The sequence below is a fragment of the Abramis brama genome (assembly GCF_963993115.1).
Source record: "Abramis brama genome assembly, chromosome: 10".
NCBI classification, from domain to species: Eukaryota; Metazoa; Chordata; class Actinopteri; order Cypriniformes; family Leuciscidae; genus Abramis; species Abramis brama.
Window position 1 is genome coordinate 30,910,784 of NC_139972.1, and position 22,579 is coordinate 30,933,362.

A 22,579-nucleotide genomic window follows, 5' to 3' on the forward strand; every position below is an offset into this window, starting at 1 on the left:
CCTGATTTTAAACACAAGAGGGCAGTATAGCACTTTGTATGACTTGATTTTTTTTGGACTAAATAGTACTATTCCTGTTTTTAAACTTATGAATAATTCTTAAATTGAAAAAAAAAAGGGGTTTAGTTCTGATATTTGTATACTTTTATATAGAAATAAATGGTATATAATTACATTTTTAGAAGATATGAGGCTTTTAGTGTTTCTAATCCCTCACTATAGCAAAACCGTTTGAGACATTCAATATCCGTTCACAATTTAGCATCTTTAATGTATTTTCATCATGTTGAAAAAGTTTGGTGGGAATAAAATAAGCCGCGCCGTCTGAAGAAGCCTTTCAGCGGGCAGAGCCATCACCTGAAGCCGCTGGCCACGCCGCCTTCTACTGCCGCTCCCGCTGCGCTATCCGGCGCCTATATCCTTTTACTCTCTGTTCTGTGTGTGTGTGTGTGTGTGTTCGCTGGCACGACACACACTCTAAAAGAGCTTGCGTCTTTTTAAAGATGCCTTCCTGTGGCTCGTGCAGAGCCCCACTCAGCGACGGGGACCGCCATGTTATCTGCGTTTCCTGCCTGGGTGAAGATCATGCAGCGCTCGCGCTCGCCGACGGCGGCTGCCCTCACTGCGAGCTACTGCCTATGGCGACTCTGAGGACTCGTCTGCCAGTTTTCTCCGAGCCTGCACCTCCCGCTGTGCTGCCGCGCCGTAAAAAGCGTCACGCTCAGCGGGTCCCAGAACCTTCTCCAGCCCGCCAAAGCTCGCCAGTTCGCCCGCTTGCTTCGCCGGTTTCAGTCGAGTCACTTCCTGATGCACAGCGGCCGCGGTCCGCCGCCGCTTCTATCGAGGATGCTGACTTGAAAGCCGCGTCTGGAGAAGATGACACCTGCTCTCTGCTGGCATCGGGCAGCGAGGATTGGGCGAGCTCTGTGGATCTCGCGCCTTCTGCTGGTAAACCAAGTAAAAGAGCTAGCATCGAGATGGAACTGATGCGTGTACTCGCGCTGGCCGGCGAGCCTCGGCCTCGAGTGGTCTACGCCTGAGCTTCCCTCTCACAACCGGCTGGATGGTTTCTTCCTTCCTGGGGAGCGTGGTTCGCCTGAGTCCAAACCGGCACCCTTTCTTCCTGAGTTACACGAAGAAGTTGCCAAAGCTTGGAGCGCTCCCTTCTCAGCCCGAATGCGTTCGTCTGTTTCTCCGGCATTCTCCACTGTTGATGGTGCTAGGAACAGAGGCTACCATTCACTTCCGCCGGTCGAAGAGGCGATAGCAGCCCACCTTTGCCCGCCCTCCGCTGGACGGCGTGCAAAACCGGCTCTGCCCTCTAAAGCCTGCCGCATGACGTCAACACTGCTCAGTCGCGCTTTCTCCGCTGCTGGGCAGGCTGCGTCAGCGCTGCACACGATGGCCACTCTGCAGATTTTCCAGGCCGATCTCCTCCGAAAGCTGGACGAGATGGGACCAGATGCAATCTGCGTGGTGGACTTGAGAAGCGCTTCGGACCTAGCTCTCTGCGCTACTAAGTCCGCTGCACAGGCCATAGGACGGAACATGGCTTCTATCACCGTTGCTGAGAGACATCTATGGCTGACGCTCTCGGAGATGTCCGAGTCTGAGCGCACCGCGTTCCTCGACGCCCCGCTTTCTTCTGCTGGCCTCTTCGGATCCTCTGTCAACGACTTCGTAGAGAGATTCGCCGAGGTGCAGAAAGCGTCACAGGCCTTTAAGCACTTCCTTCCGAAGCGCTCCAGTTCCGCAGCGGGCCGTGCGAAACCACCTGCTCGGAGCTCTCAGCCACAGCCTCCGCCCTCTGCCGCTTCATTGCAGCGTCGACAGGACCGCAGCTCGAGGCCTCGCTCTCGCTCGACTAGCCGCCGCCCCGCTCCGCGTGGGCCACGGCCAAGGATTGCGGTGAAGCCTGAAGCCCCGAAGCCATCCTAGCACGCCTAGGAAAGCGTTGGTGTTCGAGTCCCGCCGTGGCCGGACTTTCACGATAAAGATAAAGATATCACACACCCAGATAAATCCCATAAAGAGTGTATTTTCTGGTGTCCCGGCTACGGCCGATGGTGCTATAAGTGTAGAGAAGATGCCCACTGCCCAGTGCCCATCCCTACACACAAGCACAGTGGCGGGGTCGAGCGCGGACATTCTGCCCGCTGTGATCAGCGCGCTCCCCGCCTCAAATGTCACAGGCATAACGCCTATGTTACAGCACACCGAAGCGCCTCTGCCGCCAAGCGAGCAGAGCGCGCTTCGCATCCAACCCCTAGCCACCCATGCAGATGCGTGGGCAGCGCTTCCCGGGGTTTCGGAATGGGTGCTAGATATTATAAAAGGATCTGAGATATACTGGATCTGAGACAGGTGAACAAAGCATTGGCGAAACGCCGATTCAAAATGCTCACGACCAGAAAAATCCTTGCGCAAATTCGCCAAGGAGACTGGTTTATGTCAATAGATCTGAAGGACGCGTATTTTCAAATACAGATAGCGTCACGTCACAGGCGATACTTGAGATTCGCCTTCGAGGGCCAGGCTTATCAGTACACAGTCCTACCGTTCGGCTTGTCCCTAGCACCCCGTACATTTACGAAGTGCATGGACGCAGCGCTCGCGCCCCTCAGACTCCGGGGCATGCGAGTGTTGAACTATTTGGACGATTGGCTGATTCTAGCTCAATCTCACTCGGAGCTCGTAGAGCACAGGACCATTTTACTCGATCACCTCGAGAATCTAGGTCTAAGAGTCAATTGGGCGAAGAGTTCTCTGAACCCCAGTCAGATGATATCTTTTCTGGGCACAGTTCTGGACTCGCAGTCTATGATAACGCGGCTGTCATCACAGCGCGCACTAGACATACAGCGCGCACTAGACATTCAGCGCGCAGCGAGCTTTTTCCGCTGTGGCGCGACCGTCCCGCTCAGAAAATTTCAGAGGATGCTGGGTCTCATGGCCTCAGCATCATCAGTTCTTCAGCTGGGCTTGCTCCGCATGCGCCCCCTGCAGTTCTGGTTAAAAGCGCGGGTACCGCGCAGAGCATGGGCATCCGGTCAGCTTCGTCTCAAGGTCGATCAGACTTGCGTTTTAGCTCTGAAACCTTGGAAAGCGAACGACTGGTACCAATCAGGTGTAAGCCTGGGGACTTCCTCGAGGGTGAAAGTGGTGTCGACGGATGCCTCCACCTCGGGATGGGGAGCGCTGCTCGAGGGCAGACCGTTCTTTGGCCAGTGGTCAGAACGGGAAAAGCTTCAACATATCAACTGCCTGGAAATGCTGGCAGTGGACAACGCGCTGACGCGCTTCTGTCCTCAGATAAAGGGCCACCACGTCTTAGTCCGCTCGGACAACATGCCGGTGGTGTCCTACATAAATCGCCAGGGCGGTCTCAGATCCCGAAACTTATACAGGCTGGCGGAACGCCTCCTGTTATGGGCTCAGCGCAACCTGCGCTCGCTGAGAGCAGTGCACGTGCCTGGGCTACAGAATTTGGGGCCAGACAGACTGTCCAGGAACAACCTTCCGGCGAGCGAATGGTCTCTACACCCACATACAGTCGAACTGTTGTGGGAGAGATTCGGCAGAGCGAAAGTGGACCTGTTCGCGTCTCACGAAAACGCTCACTGCCCGGTATTCTTTTCCAAGAGCAAGAGCGAGCTGGCCCAAACGTGGCCGCGCTGGCCGCTCTATGCTTTTCCCCCCGTCTCTCTCCTGCCTCAGGTGATAGAACGGATCAGGGAAGTGAGATGCTCAGTGCTGCTCGTAGCGCCGCTCTGGAAGAACCAACCGTGGTTCCCAGTTCTGATGCAGCTAGCGGACACTGCCCCATGGCCAGTGCCATTGAGGGGGGACCTCCTCTCTCAGGCCAGGGGTTCGATTTGGCATCCTCACCCGGAGCTGTGGTCCCTTCATGTATGGGCGCTCAACGGGTACCCGCTGACCTCCCAGAGGGAGTGCTGAATACTATCACTCAGGCTAGAGCTCTGTCTACCAGACGGCTCTATTCCTCAAAGTGGTCGGTATTCTCCGGCTGGTGCACAGCTCGGGGCTTTTCACCCTTAAACTGTGGAGTGACGGAGGTTCTCTCCTTCCTACAAGAGCTGCTGGATAAGGGCAGGGCCCCCTCCACGCTCAAAGTCTATGTGGCGGCCATAGCAGCGTTTTCTAAATCAACGCTCGGTCAGTCGATAGGAAGGCACTGCGCGCTGCCGACTGTATATGCTATGGGCTGTATTGCATAAGACCCGCATCTTCCCACATCAGTTTCAGGCCGGATCCCGCCCTGTCTGTGTGATGTCACAATAAAACACTTGCGTCTATGAACGCTGCTGTATATGGATAGAGTGGTTCCCCCTCCTCTTTCCAGGACTCTCTGTGAGTTCCTCTGGTGATTGTGCACTGTAAATCCTGGGCTACGCCTTCAGGTTTATTGGTGTTAGATCCCAGCACGCACGGCGTTTTGCATTGGGTCCCCTAGCGTAAGCTACTTACGCAGTACGAGAGACCTCTCGTAAGAGAACGTACTCTGTTACTAACGTAACCTCGGTTCTCTCTAGAAGAGGGAACAAGTACTGCGTCTCTTGCCGTGCATGCAACACACTCTGGTTCGCTTCGGCGATGAAAAACCAGGGATCAGCTGCCCCGAGCCTTCCTTTTATAGGCCTAAGCCACGCCCGTTTTGGCGGGACATGACGCAGTGGGCGCGAAGCGCCCTCATTGGCCTGACGTCACTATAGGCCTCGCTCGGTAGGCTGATGCAGTTGCCGCAGAGCAGCCAATGGGCGCGCGAGCGGTCTCGCCCATGTCTGCATGCTGCTGCAACGCGTTTTGCAATAATACAAAATTATAGGATAATTTTTTGGCTTCAATATCTCGTGGAAAAGAGGTTTTCCCCTAGCGTAAGCTACTTACGCAGTACTCGTTCCCTCTTCTAGAGATAACCGAGGTTACGTTAGTAACCGAGTACGTTTTCAGGGAGTTTGGAAAACTCCCAGAGAGAAGTGAGGAGTTTACCACTACTACTGTAGGAGATCTGCTTCTAAACAGTTTAACACACTTTTGAAAAATGATGTGGAAATTGCGTCAAGGGCACAGGTTGATGTTTTAAGGTGCTGTACGGTTTCTTCCAAAATCAGAAAGAAAGAACAAGATTTAGTTAGAGATGACAAAGGAAAGGAAGTGTTAATATGAAAATGATCAACTGACACTGATCTACTGCAACAGCTTGTCAAATATAATCTGATACAATATGTGATCAGCAGGAGACAGAAGAGTATTTCATCCTCTGAAGTTTGTGGAGAGAATCAGCATGTCAGTCCTGAACACTCTGTCAGGTTTATTTTGTGATAATGACCAGCTGACTGTACATTATCTCTTACAATTTAAGTTACGCAAGACTAGTAAATATAGTAAATATATACAATTCTGGTAATAATACTCCAAAAACTTTGATGCCATTTGTTCAGGTCAAAGTTCATATGAAGTACATATTTACAAAGTATATTTGACAAATTAAGCCCAAATTAAAAAATGGCAGCAACACACATGTAATTATTTTTTTGTAAGACTGTGATTCTTAAATCTATGATCATAATTGTTTACGGATAGACATTTTCTTTGTAAGAGTATAACTCCAAAATGTACATTTGGTTTAGTTTACACTTACAGGCACAATGTGGACTTTTACTGCAGCTCAGTTACAAACACTATATAAAAGAGTAAAAATTGCCTTAAAGTACAAAATGATTGTCAAAATAATCTGACTACAGTCACAGACATTAATAAACATGTGTAAGATAAATTGTTCCCAAAAAGTGTGCATGTGTGCACCTGAGGTCCATCTATCTGGGGAAAGTACAGGCGTTTGAAACTATTGGTGAGAGCAGAGTGGCTGATAAATAAAGCGGTAACACTTTACAATACGGGTGCACTAATATACATGAATTCATGCTTAACTAATGCACAGATAATCATGTGTTAATGTATGACTCATGAAGAACTAAAGCATTAATTATTACTGCATCAGCAACTAATAAAGCGTCTATATATGATAAATAGATTAAGTAATATATGAAGTTATTAATTAAATGTGTCAATGTATTAATTCCTTAAAGGGGTGGTTGATTGTGATTTCACTTTTTTCATTTTAAATAGTGTGTAATGTTGCTGTTGGTGCATGAACATTATCTGCAAAGTTGCTGCACTGAAAGTTCAACGTAAGCAGAGATATCGACTTCTAAATCAGGAAGTTTAATGCCTACAAAAACGACTCAAATGGGACTACAACGAGGTACTTCCCGGGTTTTATACGTAGCTAACCCATGCAAAAAAGGGGGCATGGCCATATTTCTGCGGCTTTGTCGAAGAGGAAGAGTTATAGTGGAGAGCTGTAGCCATGCCGTCGAAAGTGTGTTATTTTCACCCAGCTGCCAGGTCTTCTGTGTTCGGGCTTCATACGGACGCTGTAGTTCGTCAACAATGGCTAAAATTTATGTTTGATTATGTTCCTGAAAACTTCAATCGTAATTTAGCTCTCTGTGCTGCGCATTTTACGGAAGACAGCTTCCAGAATCTCCACGAATTCAATGCCGGATTCAACAAGAAACTGTTACTAAAACATGAAGCAGTTCCAACTTTACAACCAGAGACAGCAGTTGGGCCACAACCTGTAAGTAAGACTTAATAATTTTAAATGTATTTGCATGTATAATTTCAGACGTAATGTTTTAGTTTTATCAAGGACGTAAACAAATGCCAGCGCTGGCTAGTAGCCACTTACACACGTACAAACGCGTACAAACATTTTGGACCTGAATTTGTAATTATGTACTAATTTTGTAAATGTATTTTCCATGTATATTTTATGACGATCGATTTGATCAAGAACGTAAACCAATGCCAACGCTGTTTGTTTATAGCCAGTTAGTTCGATGCTATTTTGTGTGTATAAGACAAACGTGTATGAAGTTAAAATATATATATATATATATGTAGCCTAATCGCAACAGCAAACTTCAGCTGCTGAAGTTAAAACAATAACTTTAAAAAACGGTATTACTCAGTCATTTATTCAGTTATATTAAATGTTTAATCAGGAGAAAACCGTATCTCAAAAGCTAACAAGCAGCAGTATTTTCAAGTAACAGCATATCGAAATACATATATAATAGTAGATTAGAATAGAATAATAATAATAAAAAATTTACCATTCAGAAACGTTTTGTAAGAGCCGTGTTTTCGGAGGTTGCTTGACTTCTCTTCATTGTCGCTTCCTGGGTCTGATATTTACATTTGACCGGAGCACATGCAACTTTCGCCCGTAAAGGTAATGGGCGTGAAGTTTCCGGACAACATGCACTACGCAGTTTAGCCAATTACAACACACCGGCCCAACTAACCAATCTGAGCCCATTGCCTGTTTCCGAGGGAGTGTTTTCATAGAATCAGGAAGTCAACCGGTCGTTCAAATGACAGAGGAGAAAGCGGCTTACAATAAAGGTGAAATTTATGAAAAATAAGACTTAAAAAAAAAAAAAAAACCGAAGACATGTTATATTGCACCCCATAAACACAACCATGCAAAGAAAAAAAGCAGTAAACCACCCCTTTAATAACAATTCCTAATAGTGTAAATTAATGCGTTAATTTCCACAATTGGTCAAAGCTATGAACTTCAACTTCCAGTTGTCTGCTTTAATTAATCAATGGGTAAGTTGGGCTGCACACAAATATCAGCACACCAGAATCTGACCAACTGACCGCTGTTACACTGTGTTTAAACTGGACGCGACCATTATCGCGTCACACCGCAACAGCTGTCTACAGTGGACATGACAGACCATTGCAAGTTAATTTGTCCTTCATAACAGAAGTAGCGCAAGAGCTTGGAGTACATCAGAAATAGAAAGTGGCATCAGTTTACTGTCGGGGTTTTGCTGTGTCGTGTAGCGTCATGCCACATCCAGCGTAGCATCACTATCACTGACTATAATGGACATTATATTGTCTTTGTGCATCTAGACACAGTGTTATGAAATAGCAGCACCCGGCCGCATCTTCTCAGAGTTCCACCTCAAGCTTAACCTGACATATTCCTGTGCCATGAACAACAAGGTACTAGATGACGCAGTTCATCTGGTATACATTTACACTATTAGTTAATACAATATGTTATTAAGGAATTAATACATTATGACACATTTAATTAATAACAATTCATATATTAATATATTAATCATATAGACTTTTTATTAGTTGCTGATGCAGTAATAATTAATTGTTTAGAATAGATCAAACACACAGTCATACATTAACACATGATTATCTGTGCATTAGTTAAGCATGAATTAATGCATATTAGTGCACCCGTATTGTAAAGTGTTCCCAAAAGCTTCCTCAGACTGTCTCAGAAAAGCTTTTTATTCTATTTTGTTTAAGAATTATCTGTCATTCATTGTATTAGTTTTGGGGAATTAATGAAGTGGTTGTTATTTCTGAGAATTTTTGGCTGAGCAATATTAGAGACAGACTAAATAATAGTGCAGATTATCTCAGAGTCAGAGTACGATAAAGTGAGAATAGCTGTTCTGAGGAATATTGATTCAAAGTAATAAAGTGGATTAAATATTTTTTCTAGTAATTGTCAAGTAAAGTGTGATTGATTGTTGCCACTAATTGCCACATACAAAACTTTGAACTCTTAACTGGGAACGATAAAAAATATAGCTGCGAGCAGCGATTACGGGCCCAAGCCGGTGGCACCGCAACCCCGATGCCTTTAGTTACCTAAAGGCACCGGGGTGGCGGTGCCGCCGGCTTTGGCCCTTCATCGCTGCTCGCAGCTATATTTATATATATATATATATATATATATATATATATATATATATATATATATATATATATCTTTAATGTACTTTTATCATGTTGAAAAAGTTTGGTGTGAATAAAATAAACCACTTAGGAGGAGTAACTAAAAACTCAGAGTCTGACATATCCAAAAAATCCACATTCAAACCAAAATATCTGACTTCCTGTTGCTCGGAGCTAATGACTGTAAATTAGAAAGTTGTCCGGCTCGATGAGACCAATATGCGTACAGATTTTTGTAACTGTGGGTAAAAGTAACCCCCCCACTTTTGTCAAAAGCATTTTGAAAGTGACACACTTCCTGCTACCAGTTGGTGGCGCTATAACTTTGACTCACAATAGTTACATCCATCTGATCGGCCTCTTACCACGAACACACTGCTGAAGTTTCATCAAGATCAGTTAACGTATGCAGAAGTTATATTACTTCTTGTTTCTCTTTTCTCGCCATTGTTTCCTCGCCACGGCCAAACCGTTCGAGATATCAAAAATCCGTCCGGAATTTATCATCCTCAATGTCTTGACTTCATGCTGACCGAATTTGGAGGCGATTGGATGAATTCTCTAGGATGAGTACATTAAATTCCACAGCATGCATTTTTCAAACAACCCATAATAGCCGACTTCCTGTTGGGCGGAGCTAATAACTTAGAGTGCGGAAGTTGTTCGGCCCGATGAGATCTATATGTGTACCGAGTTTCATATTAATTCATGCAAGCGTGTTTGATATATGGACCAAGTTTTCAGACCGTGTCCAAGGGGGCGCTGTTGAGCCCCCCTGCCATGCCCGGGTACCAGCTTCAGCCCGGCTCTGATGACCGTGGGTTCTGACCTGTGTGGAAAGTTTCAAGAGTTTTTGAGCACGTTAAGGGCCCCAAAAGCCCCTGAAACCTTGAAAAACAAAGATTAAATGGAATAGACAAATCCCCCCCCCCCCCACACACACACAGAGAGAGAGAAAATTCTCCAGAAAATCCACATTCAAACCAAAATATCTGACTTCCTGTGGGTCTGAGGTTATGACTGTAAATTAGAAAGGTGTCCTGCTTGATGAGAACAATACACCTACCAAGTTTTGTGATTCTAGGAAAAACTAAGCCCCCATTTTTGACTAAAGGTGGCGCTACTGAGCCATTCCACCACGCCCGTTTCTGAAACTTTGCACATGTCTACTGTATAATAAATGTGATGTGTCTGTCGAGTTTCATGCATTTTCAAGCATGTGAAGAGTCTCAAAAGCATCCGAAAAGAATATTAAAGTTTGATGCGCTGCCACGGCAATAGTATCTAAGATATCAATAATCCTTTCACAGGTCTACATCTGCCGTGTGTCTACATTATACACATAAAGTTTGAAGCAAATCGGGTAAAAATAAGAAAGTGATTTCAAAGCATTTTGAAAGTGACACACTTCCTGTTGCCAGTTGGTGGCGCTATAACTTTGACTCACAAAGGTCACATCCATGTGATCGGCCTCTTACAACGAACACACTGCTGAAGTTTCAGCAAGATCAGATAATGTATGCAGAAGTTATAACACACTTCCTGTGTCCCATTATTCGCCATAAATTCGTTTCCTCGCCACGGCCAAACCGTTCGAGATATCAAAAATCTGTTCGCAAGAATTCATCCTCAATGTCTTGACTTCATTCACACCGAGTTTGGCGGCGATCGGATGAATTCCCTAGGAGGAGTATTTCACATTCCATTGTATGCGTTTTCCAAACAACGTATAATAACTGACTTCCTGTTGGGCTTTTGTAAAACTTAGAGCACGAAAGTTGTGCGGCCCGATGAGATCTATATGTGTACTGAGTTTCATATTATTACATGCAAGCGTGCTTGATATATGGACCAAGATTTCGGACCCCATTCCAGGGGGCGCTGTCGAGCCCCCCTGCCACGCCCGGGTACCAGCTTAAGTCCGGCCCTGATGGCCGCGGGTTCTGACCTGTGTGCAAAGTTTCAAGAGTTTTTGAGCATGTTAAGGGCCCCAAAAGTGGCAAAAAGGCAAAAAAAAAAATAATGAAAAAAAAAAAAATAATAAAATAAAAAAAAAATAATAATAATCCTTACGAAAACAATAGGGCCTCCGCCCTTTCAGGGCTTGGGCCCTAATTAAACCCGTCAAAAATGTTGGAGTCAAAACAAATTTGCATCTGTAAAACTATTTCACCTGTAGAACTTGTATTTACATTGTTACAAAGACAGAATTACTCATAATGGCTTAATTGACTGATTTTGTCAAAAATAAAAATTTATTGTAAGTTTAAAGTATTTAGACCTGAGCTGTGAGATGTAGGGCAGACACTGGAGGAATCCCCTCACTTCACTCTCTTCATCTGTCCAGTATATCAGCTCTACTGGTTTCTTCTCTGTTTGGAGTTTCAGCACTTCTAGGAGGATGGAGCTCTTTCTCTCTGAGAGGTTTATTCTCCAGACTGCAGGAGACACTGACTGATAAACTGGCTGTAATGCTGGAAGGACACTCCTGCCGGTTTGAGTCTCATAGTCCTTCACATGTGAACACAGATCCAGCAGGAAATCACCTCTCTCATAATTCACAGATGACAGCAGTTCCTTCACAGTTTCTTCTGTTGTCTCTTTCTGGTGGAGAGCAGCTTGCAGACACAAATCCAGTATGAATGATCTCTTTCTTTTATCCCATAATTCAGCTGTTTTATTCTGTGGTTCAACAAATCTAAAGAAAGAATGAACAAGATTTAGTTAAAGATGACAAAGGAAAATAAGTGAAATTTGAAAATGATCTACTGACACTGATCTACTGAAACAGCTTGTCAAATATAATCTGATACAATATGTGATCAGCAGGAGACAGAAGAGTATTTCATCCTCTGAAGTTTGTGGTGAGAATCAGCATGTCAGTCCTGAACACTCTGTCAGGTTTATTTTGTGATAATGACCAATGTAAGAACTGATTTTCCTGCTAAAACAAAATAGATAAAATTGCAAAAGCGGAGATAAAACTCACCCTACAATAAAGCAATAAAACGCACCCTGGACAGAAGTTTGCAAAGAAAGAGCACAGGACATTGTCTTGTCCACACTTTTCTCCTTCCTTATCTCTGCACCCCCTCTCCCTCCTCCCTTCCTTTCCTCCTGAGTAAAGTCACCAAAAGTTCACTAAGAATGTCTATATATCACATATGATGTATCTTGTGAATCTATTGTTTTTCCTTTTCATGTTTGGTATCATTTTAAATGTCTCAGTGTGATTGGTAAAATGGTCTTAATTTCATTGCAGTCATTGGTATTATGAGAAAGATTGAAAACTTAGGATAATTCTGTTCTCCTCTTTGGGTGATGTCCCTTCAAGATATCTCCCCTCTCCCCCAAAACCAGGTGTTACCCCCTGGGGTACATGAATTGACCCAAAACAAAATATTGGTATAACCCTTTTGTTCTTGTCTGGGTATTTAAGGGGAAGTGGCAGAGCAGACTTGGGAATCTGTAACCAGGAAAACCCCCATGCAGTGCTGTGTCAGTGTTTTCCGAAGTCTTACACTTGGAACACACTTACACACCACTGCGTGTCTCTGACATGAATGCATTGCTTACTCTTAGAGTCATCTTTGAGTAATTGATGTCATGCATTTATTATTTCTGAATTGGCTTTTAATCATTTACTTGTGTAATTGGCATGAAACATTTTTACCTGACAAATAAAATGTTATATTTTAATTATTCTGCATTTTTCTGAAATCATTATTCCTAGTAGATTAATGTGTAGACTGATGTTTCCGCAAATCTCTGTCCAGGATAGATCAAACAGAAGGCTTTAATGGAGCATGGGGCACATCATTAAGGAGACCTTCTGATTTGTGACTATCACTGACTTAGCACGTTGCAAGCTCGCAACTATTAAAAAAATTACACCTGTGTTATGAGTCAGCAGAGAGCGTCCGCTTAGGGTAAAATAGTTGCACTGCACCCTCTGACTATTTCAGAACTGGCTAGCGCACATTTGCGACGTGACGTCTCAAAGCGACACCGAGTCCTTAATGAATGAATAATTGAAACTATGGGATACCCAGAATAATCAAAGATCTAAATTAATTCATAATCAATATTTATGATTATTTTCTAATAAGAAACACAATCTAAATTTGATTATCATTAGAAATTGGAGTCAGATTAAGTGTAGAGCTAAAGTAATATTTAAAACAAAATTCTAATAAATTAAGTGAACTTCAATGGAGCGCTGAAAAGACATACACGCATTATACCTTCGCCCAGACCATTGGATTCTGTATTTGGGCCAATGGGTGGTCTTTACACCAGCTGACTGTACATTATCTCTTAAAATTTAAATTATGCAAGGCTTAGTAGTAAATAGTAAATTATATAAAATCGTGCTCTTGTGATAATACTCCAAAACCTTTGATGTAATTTGTTCAGGTCAAAGTTCGCACTGTATAAAGTATGTTTACAAAATATATTTGTCAAAGTAAAACTTAAAAAAAAAAAAAAAAAGCCTATCAGTGACCTAAATTGATAATTTAATATATTTAATGTTTTGATAGTTTATGAAAAGTAAAAATAAAACATTAATTTTCTTACTTGCCGATCAATACATACTGTATATATCTGCATCTACTAATCTTCCATACTGACTAGTGCTGGCTACGTGACAATTCATTGTCATGTAAGACCCAGTCTATGAAGGTATTTTTGGTGCAAATCAACTGAGCACCTGTGACTGGAATTTGTAGTTGTAGAGAACAGCCAAACGTTTATCAGTAAATTTGAAGTCTTGTAGAACTTGAACTTGTAGATTTTTTTTTCTCTCCCACAAACACAACAAAACAGTTTTCAGAGCCCAGATTTCATTCTACCCCTGGCCATTCACGGGAAGGCGTGGGAATCGATTCCAGGGGTCTCAAAATGGGTGCTAGAGACAGTGAAACGGGGCTATTTGCTACAATTCGCTCGCAGACTGCCGCGCTGCACAACACGGGTCGAAACTTCGGTGAATCAGGAAGTAGCGCACCTACTTCGCACCGAGATAGCAAATTTGCTAAGGAAAGGGGCGGTGGAGACCGTCCCCTTAGCAGAGAGCGAGTCAGGGTTTTACAGCCGTTACTTCTTAGTACAGAAGAAAGACGGCGGGCTCCGCCCCATACTAGATCTCAGGAGTTTGAACAAAGCATTTATGATACGCTCGTTCAAAATGCTCATAACCAGACAGATCCTCGCTCGAATTCGACCAGGGGACTGGTTTATATCAGTGGATCTGAAAGACGCCTACTTTCAGATTCAAATAGCAGCCCGTCACAGGCCATTCTTGAGATTCGCCTTCGAGGGCCAGGCTTATCAATACACCGTCCTCCCATTCGGTCTGTCTTTAGCACCTCGTACATTTACGAAATGCATGGACACAGCGCTCGCGCCCCTCAGACGAAGGGGCGTGAGAATACTGAACTATCTGGACGAAAGAGGAACTGGTGTCACACAGAACGCTATTGCTGGACCATTTGGGACAGCTGGGTTTCAGAGTCAACTGGGCCAAAAGCAATCTATCTCCCAGTCAGGAAACATCCTTTCTGGGGATAGAGTTGGACTCCAGGTTTATGCTGGCACGCCTAACGCGAGAACGCGTGGCAGTAATCCAGCGCCTAGCAGCGACATTCATAGTAGGGAGATATCTTCCCCTCAGAGTGTTACAGAGGATGATGGGTCTTATGGCCTCAGCCTCGATGGTGCTGCGGAGAAACATCTACACATAAACTGTCTAGAGATGAAAGTGGTCGAGAACACCCTTCAGTTTTTCCTCCCTGTGCTGAAAAATCACCACGTTCTAGTCAGAACAGACAACATGTCAGTGGTGTAACAACATGTAAATCGCCAGGGCGATCTCAGGTCTCGGAGCCTTCTTGCAAGAGCAAAACGCCTCCTTTTATGGGCTCAGCACAATCTGTGTTCGCTGAGAGCGGCACATGTGCCGGGCGTCCTGAATGTGGCCCCAGACATGCTTTCCAGGGCCAAGCTTCCCCCAGGGGAATGGTCCTTGCATCCCCTGGTGGTGCAAGACATCTGGAACATCTTCGGCAGAGCGGAGGTAGACCTTTTCGCATCGCAGGCCAATGCTCATTGTCCATTATTCTTTTCAAAAGAAAGGGACGCGCTGGCCCTAGACAGGCCCAGATGCCCTCTCTATGCATTTCCCCCGGTCGCCTTGCTACCACAGGTAATCAAGTGAATCAGGGAGTGCAAATGCTCGGTAATACTGATAGCCCCGCTCTGGGAGAATCAAGTGTGGTTCCCAGAGCTGATGGAGCTGAAGAGCACAGCTCCATAGTTGATTCCGCTGAGGAGGGACCTATTGTCCCAGGCCGGGGGCGCAGTTTGGCACCCTTACCCCGAACTGTGGGCCCTACATGTGTGGGCGATCAATTATTGCCATTTCACCTTGCAGAGGGAGTTATGAACACAATCACACAGGCTAGAGCTCCGTCTACCAGACGACTCTATGCGTCTAAATGGTCAGGACTCCGGACTCCGTTTAGAGCGCAAGTCATTTCCTTGTCAGCCCTCCCTGCGTCCGACAGTGAGGTTGGGGTTAATTTTCTCTGCCCTGTAAGGGCTTTGAGGATTTATGTGGAACGTTCTGCTGCCTTTAGGCAAACAGAGCAGCTTTTTGTTTCCTTCGGTGGCCGCGTTAAAGGGCTAGCCATCTCGAAACAGACCCTGTCCAGATGGATAGTGGACGCTATCGTGTCGGCTTATGCATCCAAGGGCTTGGATTACCCTTTGGGTGTTAGGGCCCACTCAACTGGAGGCATGGCCTCGTCGTGGGCTTGGACGAGTGGGGTCTCACTTCAAGACATTTGTATGGCGGCAGGCTGGGCCTCCCCGTCTACATTTGTAAGGTTCTATAACCTAGAAGTGCCCTCCTTACAGGCTAGGCTGTTCTCAGTCTAATTATGCTACATTAATGTGCCTGACCAACCTAGTTTGCTCAGACCGTTAACATGTTGCAGCGTCCTGTGGGACTATGCAGTTTCAAGGTTCACATATTGCCTTAACTGTATATATGTGTAAACACCTATCAGTTTATACCGAGTCGTCCCTCCCCGTTCTGCCGCTTACGCGACTATTCCACTTTTACATGAGCCCTGGGTATACTGCCCTTGGGACATTAGTGTTGGAATTCAGCACGCATTTAACATGGGGTTCCCGTAGCGCAAGCTAAACTTACACAACACAAGAGTACTCTCGTAAGAGAACGACACTCGGTTACTAACGTAACCTCGGTTCTCTCTAGAGAGGGAACGAGTGTTGCTGGTGCTGCATTATGGCTTCGCTTCCAGTCGACTGAAATCATAGTGCAACCTGAGCGATGGGTATTTATAGGCTTAGGCCACACCCATTCTGGCGGGAGCTGCCTCGCCTATGTCTGCCTGCTGCAGCAAATGCGTTTTAAATTATTAAAAATAAAGGATAATTTTTTGCTTCAATATTCTCGAGAAAAGGAGTTTTCCCGTAGCATAAGCTAAACTTACGCAACACTCGTTCCCTCTCTAGAGAGAACCGAGGTTACGTTAGTAACAGAGTGTCGTTTCTGAAATAAGGCCACAAAACACATACTAAATATGTGTCCACAAGACTTCTGAATAATGCAGTTTTTTCTTCAAAATGATGTGAAAATCATCCTACCTAATTATTCACATAAAACAATACATTGATTTAAATTTTGTAAGACACTTTTTGTTTGGAAAGGCAATATGCGTAGGGGCGTGAATGATCAAACACCATCATGAATAATGAGTGAAGAAGACGAGAAGACAACAACCCGCATAATGAGCCTTTCATTCAGGTGTGTCACTGAGCCACAAGAAAGAATGCAAGGACAAAATCAATAAATCAAATCAATCAATGCGGCTATTTTTACACTCAGGGTACATTACGGCATGTTTTCTATGTACAACGTTCTCAATATAATTCATAATCCCACGTTTATAATGAACAACGTGTTATGGTTATTGTGTTACAAACGGTGTAGGCACAGAACAGAGGGGCGGGGTGAGCAAAGCTCATTATCATTTAAAGACCCATGCACTTAAACGGCGTGCTGAAAACAGCTGTTTTTGACCAGGTAAAATTAGTGTTTTCTTACAATACTAATGAGAATTTTTAATTAAAGTATATTACAAACTTTTAATTTAGACCCTAAAGAATCATATTAGCTTGTACAAAAATGACATTATATGACCCCTTTAAACATTAATGTAATCAAATCAAATATTAAACCAAAGCTATTTGCCACTGCCAGGGCATTACCTTTTACTAGCTTGTTAAAACAAGTTACCATCAGAGTCCTGTTTTCTTGTTTTTTTTCTGAACAGGTATCAACAGGTATCTTTTATCAGGGAGCAGCAAAAACAGTCTGTGTTCAGTAGCAAGTTTCCCTGTTAGAGTGAGGTGAAGTGGTCGAGCACAAGGTGCAGCGACAAGCGGCTGCGTTCCCGTGAAACTGTCGCAGTTGTGCGCACACACCCGCCCGCTACCGAAGATGAATTGTCATGAACTTTTTGTACATGACGCGCAGCACAAATCATTGGGAGAGAGACTGATCCTCGCTGTTTGTGAGTTTCCAGAATCTAAATAGTTACCAGGACATCAACAGGAGGGAATTCACATGGCAGAGCATCCCCGCTAAACTAAACGCAGGCCTATCAGGTAAAGTTACGTAGCTGTATAATTTTAATTTATGTTAAAAAGGTTGCAGCTGCGCACTGAAGCCGTTGCCATGGTTACTATCCATAGAGCGCCTGCCGTTCACTCGCGGAGCGCTGTTCTGTTCACCTGAGAGAACCTGCTGAAGCCTCCCTCCACTGCTTGTTTGGGAGGGTTATTTGCTGGCTGACCAACATCCCACCCCTCCTGTGACCCATGGTTTGACTGTAGGCCTATGTGTATTCAGAGCCAGTGAGCAACGGACGTTCAAAATAATAATAAAATAAAAAACTGCGTTAACGTGCGATAAAAAAAATTGTCGGCGTCAATTAATAAATGCGTTAACGCGTTATGCCCAGCCCTAATATATATATAAAAATAATGGTCTATAAAATATCTATTTTCTACATTTTTCTCTTGTGGCCTAATATGTAAAAGTAAAAAAAAAAAACGAGAAGAGAAGTATTTTGTGTTAAACAAGTTTTTGAGGTGACAGTGGTGATGCGCTATGAAATTATTGCGGGGCAAATAAATTGTAGGTAGTATTTAATAATACTATTTAATAATAAAATTAGCATAATAATAATTATTCAGATCATCGCGAGAGGGGTGACGCCGGGCCTCACACTGTTTGGAAATGAAAACCACATTTATTTCTCAAAATGTTTTGGTTATACAGCAGCTTACAGTAGCCACTCAAACACTTTCTGTAAATTAGGATGTATGCAAATTAATCTCGCCTGAGCTGTGAGATGTAGGGCAGACACTGGAGGAATCCCCTCACTTCACTCTCTTCATCTGTCCAGTCTATCAGCTCTACTGGTTTCTTCTCTGTTTGGAGTTTCAGCACTTCTAGGAGGATGGAGCTCTTTCTCTCTGAGAGCTTTATAGACCAGACTATTGATGACAATGGAATCAGATGCAGAAAAATCAGCAACAAGAAATGGTTAAAAAAAAAGTTGATAACTATATTGATTTAAAAGTGTCACACGTCTCACCGTCAACCGGTACTGGTGTTTCCTCACTAGGTTTGCTGGTGACGTCCTCATAGACAGCAGAGACTCTGACTCTATAGCAGGTGCTTTGAGGAAAAGTTAATGTACATCCACACTGAGGTCCTTGTGTTAGTACTGATGACCAGCCCTCCCGTCCTGCTGCTTTATACTCAAACATATACCGCAGCACTGGACAATCTTCATCAGCTTCAGCCCTCAACCAGGTGACTCTAAGAGTGTTTCTGTTCAGTTTATTCACCAAGGGTTTCCCAGGAGTTGCTGCAAGAGCTGTATGAAAGTTAATAATCTTGCTAAAGTTACTCATACAGCCCTTCTCAATAACCAAATACCTCAGCTGAAATTGTTTGCCTGATGTAAGTCCTGAAATAATGAAGGTTTCCTCAACAGATTTGGCATCAAAAAAGATCTGTTTCCAAGTGTTGTTGTTCATTCCATCATCACCCAGAGCTCTGTACTCCACCAAAAACCTCTCAATGCTTCGGTTTTTTGTATTATTCATTTTTAGGGATATTCTACAGTGTTTTATGTGAGATATTTGGATAAGATTTGGCTTTGTCAGAAGTTTCATATTTCGGCTCATAATCGTTCCAGCATGGTAGAACTGCACACAGTGTTCTGGAAAACCATCATCAAATGCAGCAATGAACTTGGTTTGCTTTGTATCTTCATTTGTGTCTTTGGCAACAATGAATACTTTTAAGTCAGAAAATACTTTCTGACTTACACAAACATGCTTTAATGACTGCACTGAATCTTCTAGCTTTATGCAATCAGGCATGGTCAATGTGCACTCTTTCTTTAATTGAATGTGCTGCTTCAGGGCTGTGAGAAAATCTTCAGCCTCCATTGATGAAATAGTGAAGCAGAACACACTGATCATCCAAGGATCATTAATGACATGCTGAAGCTCCTCCTGTGATTTCACAATAGTAATGTTCACCGCTCTGCACTCATTTAAAACTGCCAGCTCAGTTTTCTTCTTTTCAAGCCAATGATGTGTGTTCTCTGGATTGAATGGAGACTGAACACAGTTACTGATGAGTTCTTGTAAACTCTTCTCTCCTTCACCTTCCTTGACATTTATGGATTCAATAATCTCAGCAGCTTTTCTCTGAAACTCTGTCATGTACTCTTGTAGAAATTCAGAAAAGTTTTGCAATTTTTCTTCCAAAGCAGGAAACCAAGAAATCACAGTCAGATTATCATAGTCTGTTATCATGTCCTGACACACCCTGATCTGTTTTCTCAGCTGTTCTATAATGTTCTCAACTCGATGCAGTAAGTTTTCACTGAGTCCACTCAGAGCAGCACTCACTGAGCTCTTGTCCAGTTTCTTCAGAGGATACAGCCAGACCTTCAGAGGAACTGCTCTCTCACCTTTAGATCCAAGCAGTGTCGGCAGAGAACCGTAGATCTCCACAGCCTTATCAAAAGACACTGGACTCTTCCAATCGCCCACATCAATGTACAGACTGCAGTCATATAAAATGCTGTCTGCCTTTTCAGTTTCATTAAGACTTGAGAACACATCTCTTGCACTGAGGGTGGTGGTGAGCTTCTTGATAACATTTTTCATTTCTGTATTTTTCTCTGTCTTGATTCTCTTATTATCAAAAACGAAGAAAGCTTGGGCTCCATAGAACACAGCGATGATCACATGTGTTGCTGTGGTTGCATTAATCACTGAGGTAGGAGCTCCTTCCTGTAACAGTCTTTGGCTGATCATGTCCAGTCTGGTGGTGGTTTTATAGTGTAGTGTAAATCTGTCCTGATGTTGAGACTGAACTGGGTGATTCAGAAAGGCTGCAGCTCCATTTAGCTCCATCAGTCCACACAGAGCACTTACTCGTAACATAGGTGGCATTTCAAATGCTTTGCATCTCTCCGGAAGGGAGTCATCTTCCAAAACCTTTAGATGTGTTTTCGGTAGGGGCCAAGATTTTCTGTTACTTGTTACAGTATGGTTATCCCAAAGATTACTGTCTGTAAACACATTCACAGCACATTCTACTTAAATTTTACTTATTTGAAAAAATATTCAGTCCATCTACACATACAATATCAATTCACATCACAGAAGCCTAAGAGGAGGGAGTATGGAATAGTTTATTGTTAAAAAAAAATCATAAAGTCGATCGAAGAACATAGCACTTTTATTTAGCAAATTTAATTAGTTGCATCTTTTACTAAAGGACAAAATACGCATTTTTCCACCCAGGTAGCACTGTAAAATGTAGGATGGAAAAGGGAAAATAACATGAACATGTACTTACAACATTTGAGTTTTTAAAATGATATCGGTTTTAAAATAGTATTATAATATTTTATATTATAATAAGCTAATAGTCAGGGTAAATGAGTAGGATAGACCAACCTGAAATAAATGAATCATTCCGATGGTCATACAACATTCCAAGATCCAAAGGACGACCAAGTGCCGTAATCTCAGTTACATCCATAGGCAAATCTGTGAGTAATTTGGGTGGGGGGAGGGATGGACAGTATTACATTTAGATGACAGCTATTTTAGTAAAGCCCTTGAAAAACATTATTAAATAAGCAAACATACTGTATTTTGAACCATGATATATACATAACATTACACCCTCTTTTCCAGTTATATTTCACAAACTATATGCTTAAACTCATAATAATATACAAATGTACAAATAAAAGATACTTTACAATTTTAAAATATAGCATGTTTTCTGGAATTTCCAAATTGTGCGGCCATTCACTTATTTCCACATAAGAAGCAAATCATAATATTCAGTAAAAAATAATTAATCTGAGGTAAGGTCATGAAGTCGAGCCAAGATTGTGATATCTGATAACGCATTTCATTTCAAATTATACTATTTATATTTACTCATTAGGAGATGCTTTTATCCAAATCTTCTTAAAAATATAATCTATTTCTTTTTATTACTTGAAAGGATGTCAAATATCAAGTTACTGCTATAATAATCCAATTGTGATACTTATGAGAACTTTTTGTAAATAAGCTTGAGGAGTGCCAGTCATACCATTAGAGGAAAATCCACTGTAGAAGCACTTAGTGGGATTCAAATTTTCAGCCTTTTCATCCCTTGAAATCTAAGCAAAAAAAAAAAAAAAAAAGAAGATATTTGAATATTGTCAGAAAAACTAGTAATATGTTTGTGTTTATGCTGCAAATATCTCTTTGAGGTAACCACCACATTCAGAAAATGTTCTCAACTCTCTGATTTCTTCATTTACCTCTTCGATGACTCTGACTTGAAGCTCTTTGATCTCCTTGATGTCCTTACTGTCTTGTATTGACATAGTAGCCTAAACAAAGTAGTATCAGTAGTTTAACCTAATTTACAAAACAAACTTAGCAAATCAGGTTATAATAAAACTAAAATACACATTCATTTAAAATTTCAATTTTAAAAGTCAATACAACTCCAAGGTCACCAGTGTAAACAAAAAAATTAAACACTCTCACTAATCAATGAAGTAGTGGTCTGCACTGCACAATAAATATCTTATTCGCACTGTCTACGCTATGTTGATTTGGACGGGACTAGTTTAACATGGAGAGGTGGGGTAAAGTAATAATTACCAGAGCTTCTCCGTGATTTTAGTCCCGTCTGAAAGTGCCATCTCAGTAATCAGTACAGACAATGTCAGTAAAGATTATGGCGACTTTTACCTTCAGTAAAAAGGTCTGCAAAAATTACCTCAGGTAATACTAATCCCGTGCAAATAGATCCGCTGTAAATATGTACGTAGATATTTAGTCATTTCCTGTTTAAAAGTAGTTTTTTGCCCAGGAGATTAACACAGAATATGCAGATCTTTTCCTAGATGAAGTAGGAAGGCTTCCTGTAACATACTGCATGAAACTTGACAAAGAAGCTCAACCTGTCGTCCGTCCAGCACAAAGAATTCCTGCAGCAAGAGTTGGAAAGAATGGTCGCTATCGGGCGTTATCACTCCTATATCTGAGCCAGCCGATTGGGTGTCATCTATGG

The 22,579-nt window shown here is 42.9% G+C and overlaps 1 protein-coding gene across 1 annotated transcript in view; it reads right to left on the reverse strand.

The window, feature by feature from the left end:
• LOC311091490 (uncharacterized protein) overlaps positions 1-22,579 on the reverse strand; it is a 300,883-nt gene that overhangs the window by 134,206 nt on the left and 144,098 nt on the right. The window contains exons 19-24 of the mRNA XM_084127442.1: positions 21,819-21,890; positions 21,605-21,674; positions 20,953-21,045; positions 18,561-20,561; positions 18,303-18,459; positions 11,150-11,566 (exon numbers count right to left, since the gene is read on the reverse strand). Of these exons, the coding sequence (XP_083983568.1) occupies positions 11,150-11,566; positions 18,303-18,459; positions 18,561-20,561; positions 20,953-21,045; positions 21,605-21,674; positions 21,819-21,890 (2,810 nt within the window). The remainder of the gene's footprint in view (positions 1-11,149; positions 11,567-18,302; positions 18,460-18,560; positions 20,562-20,952; positions 21,046-21,604; positions 21,675-21,818; positions 21,891-22,579) is intronic.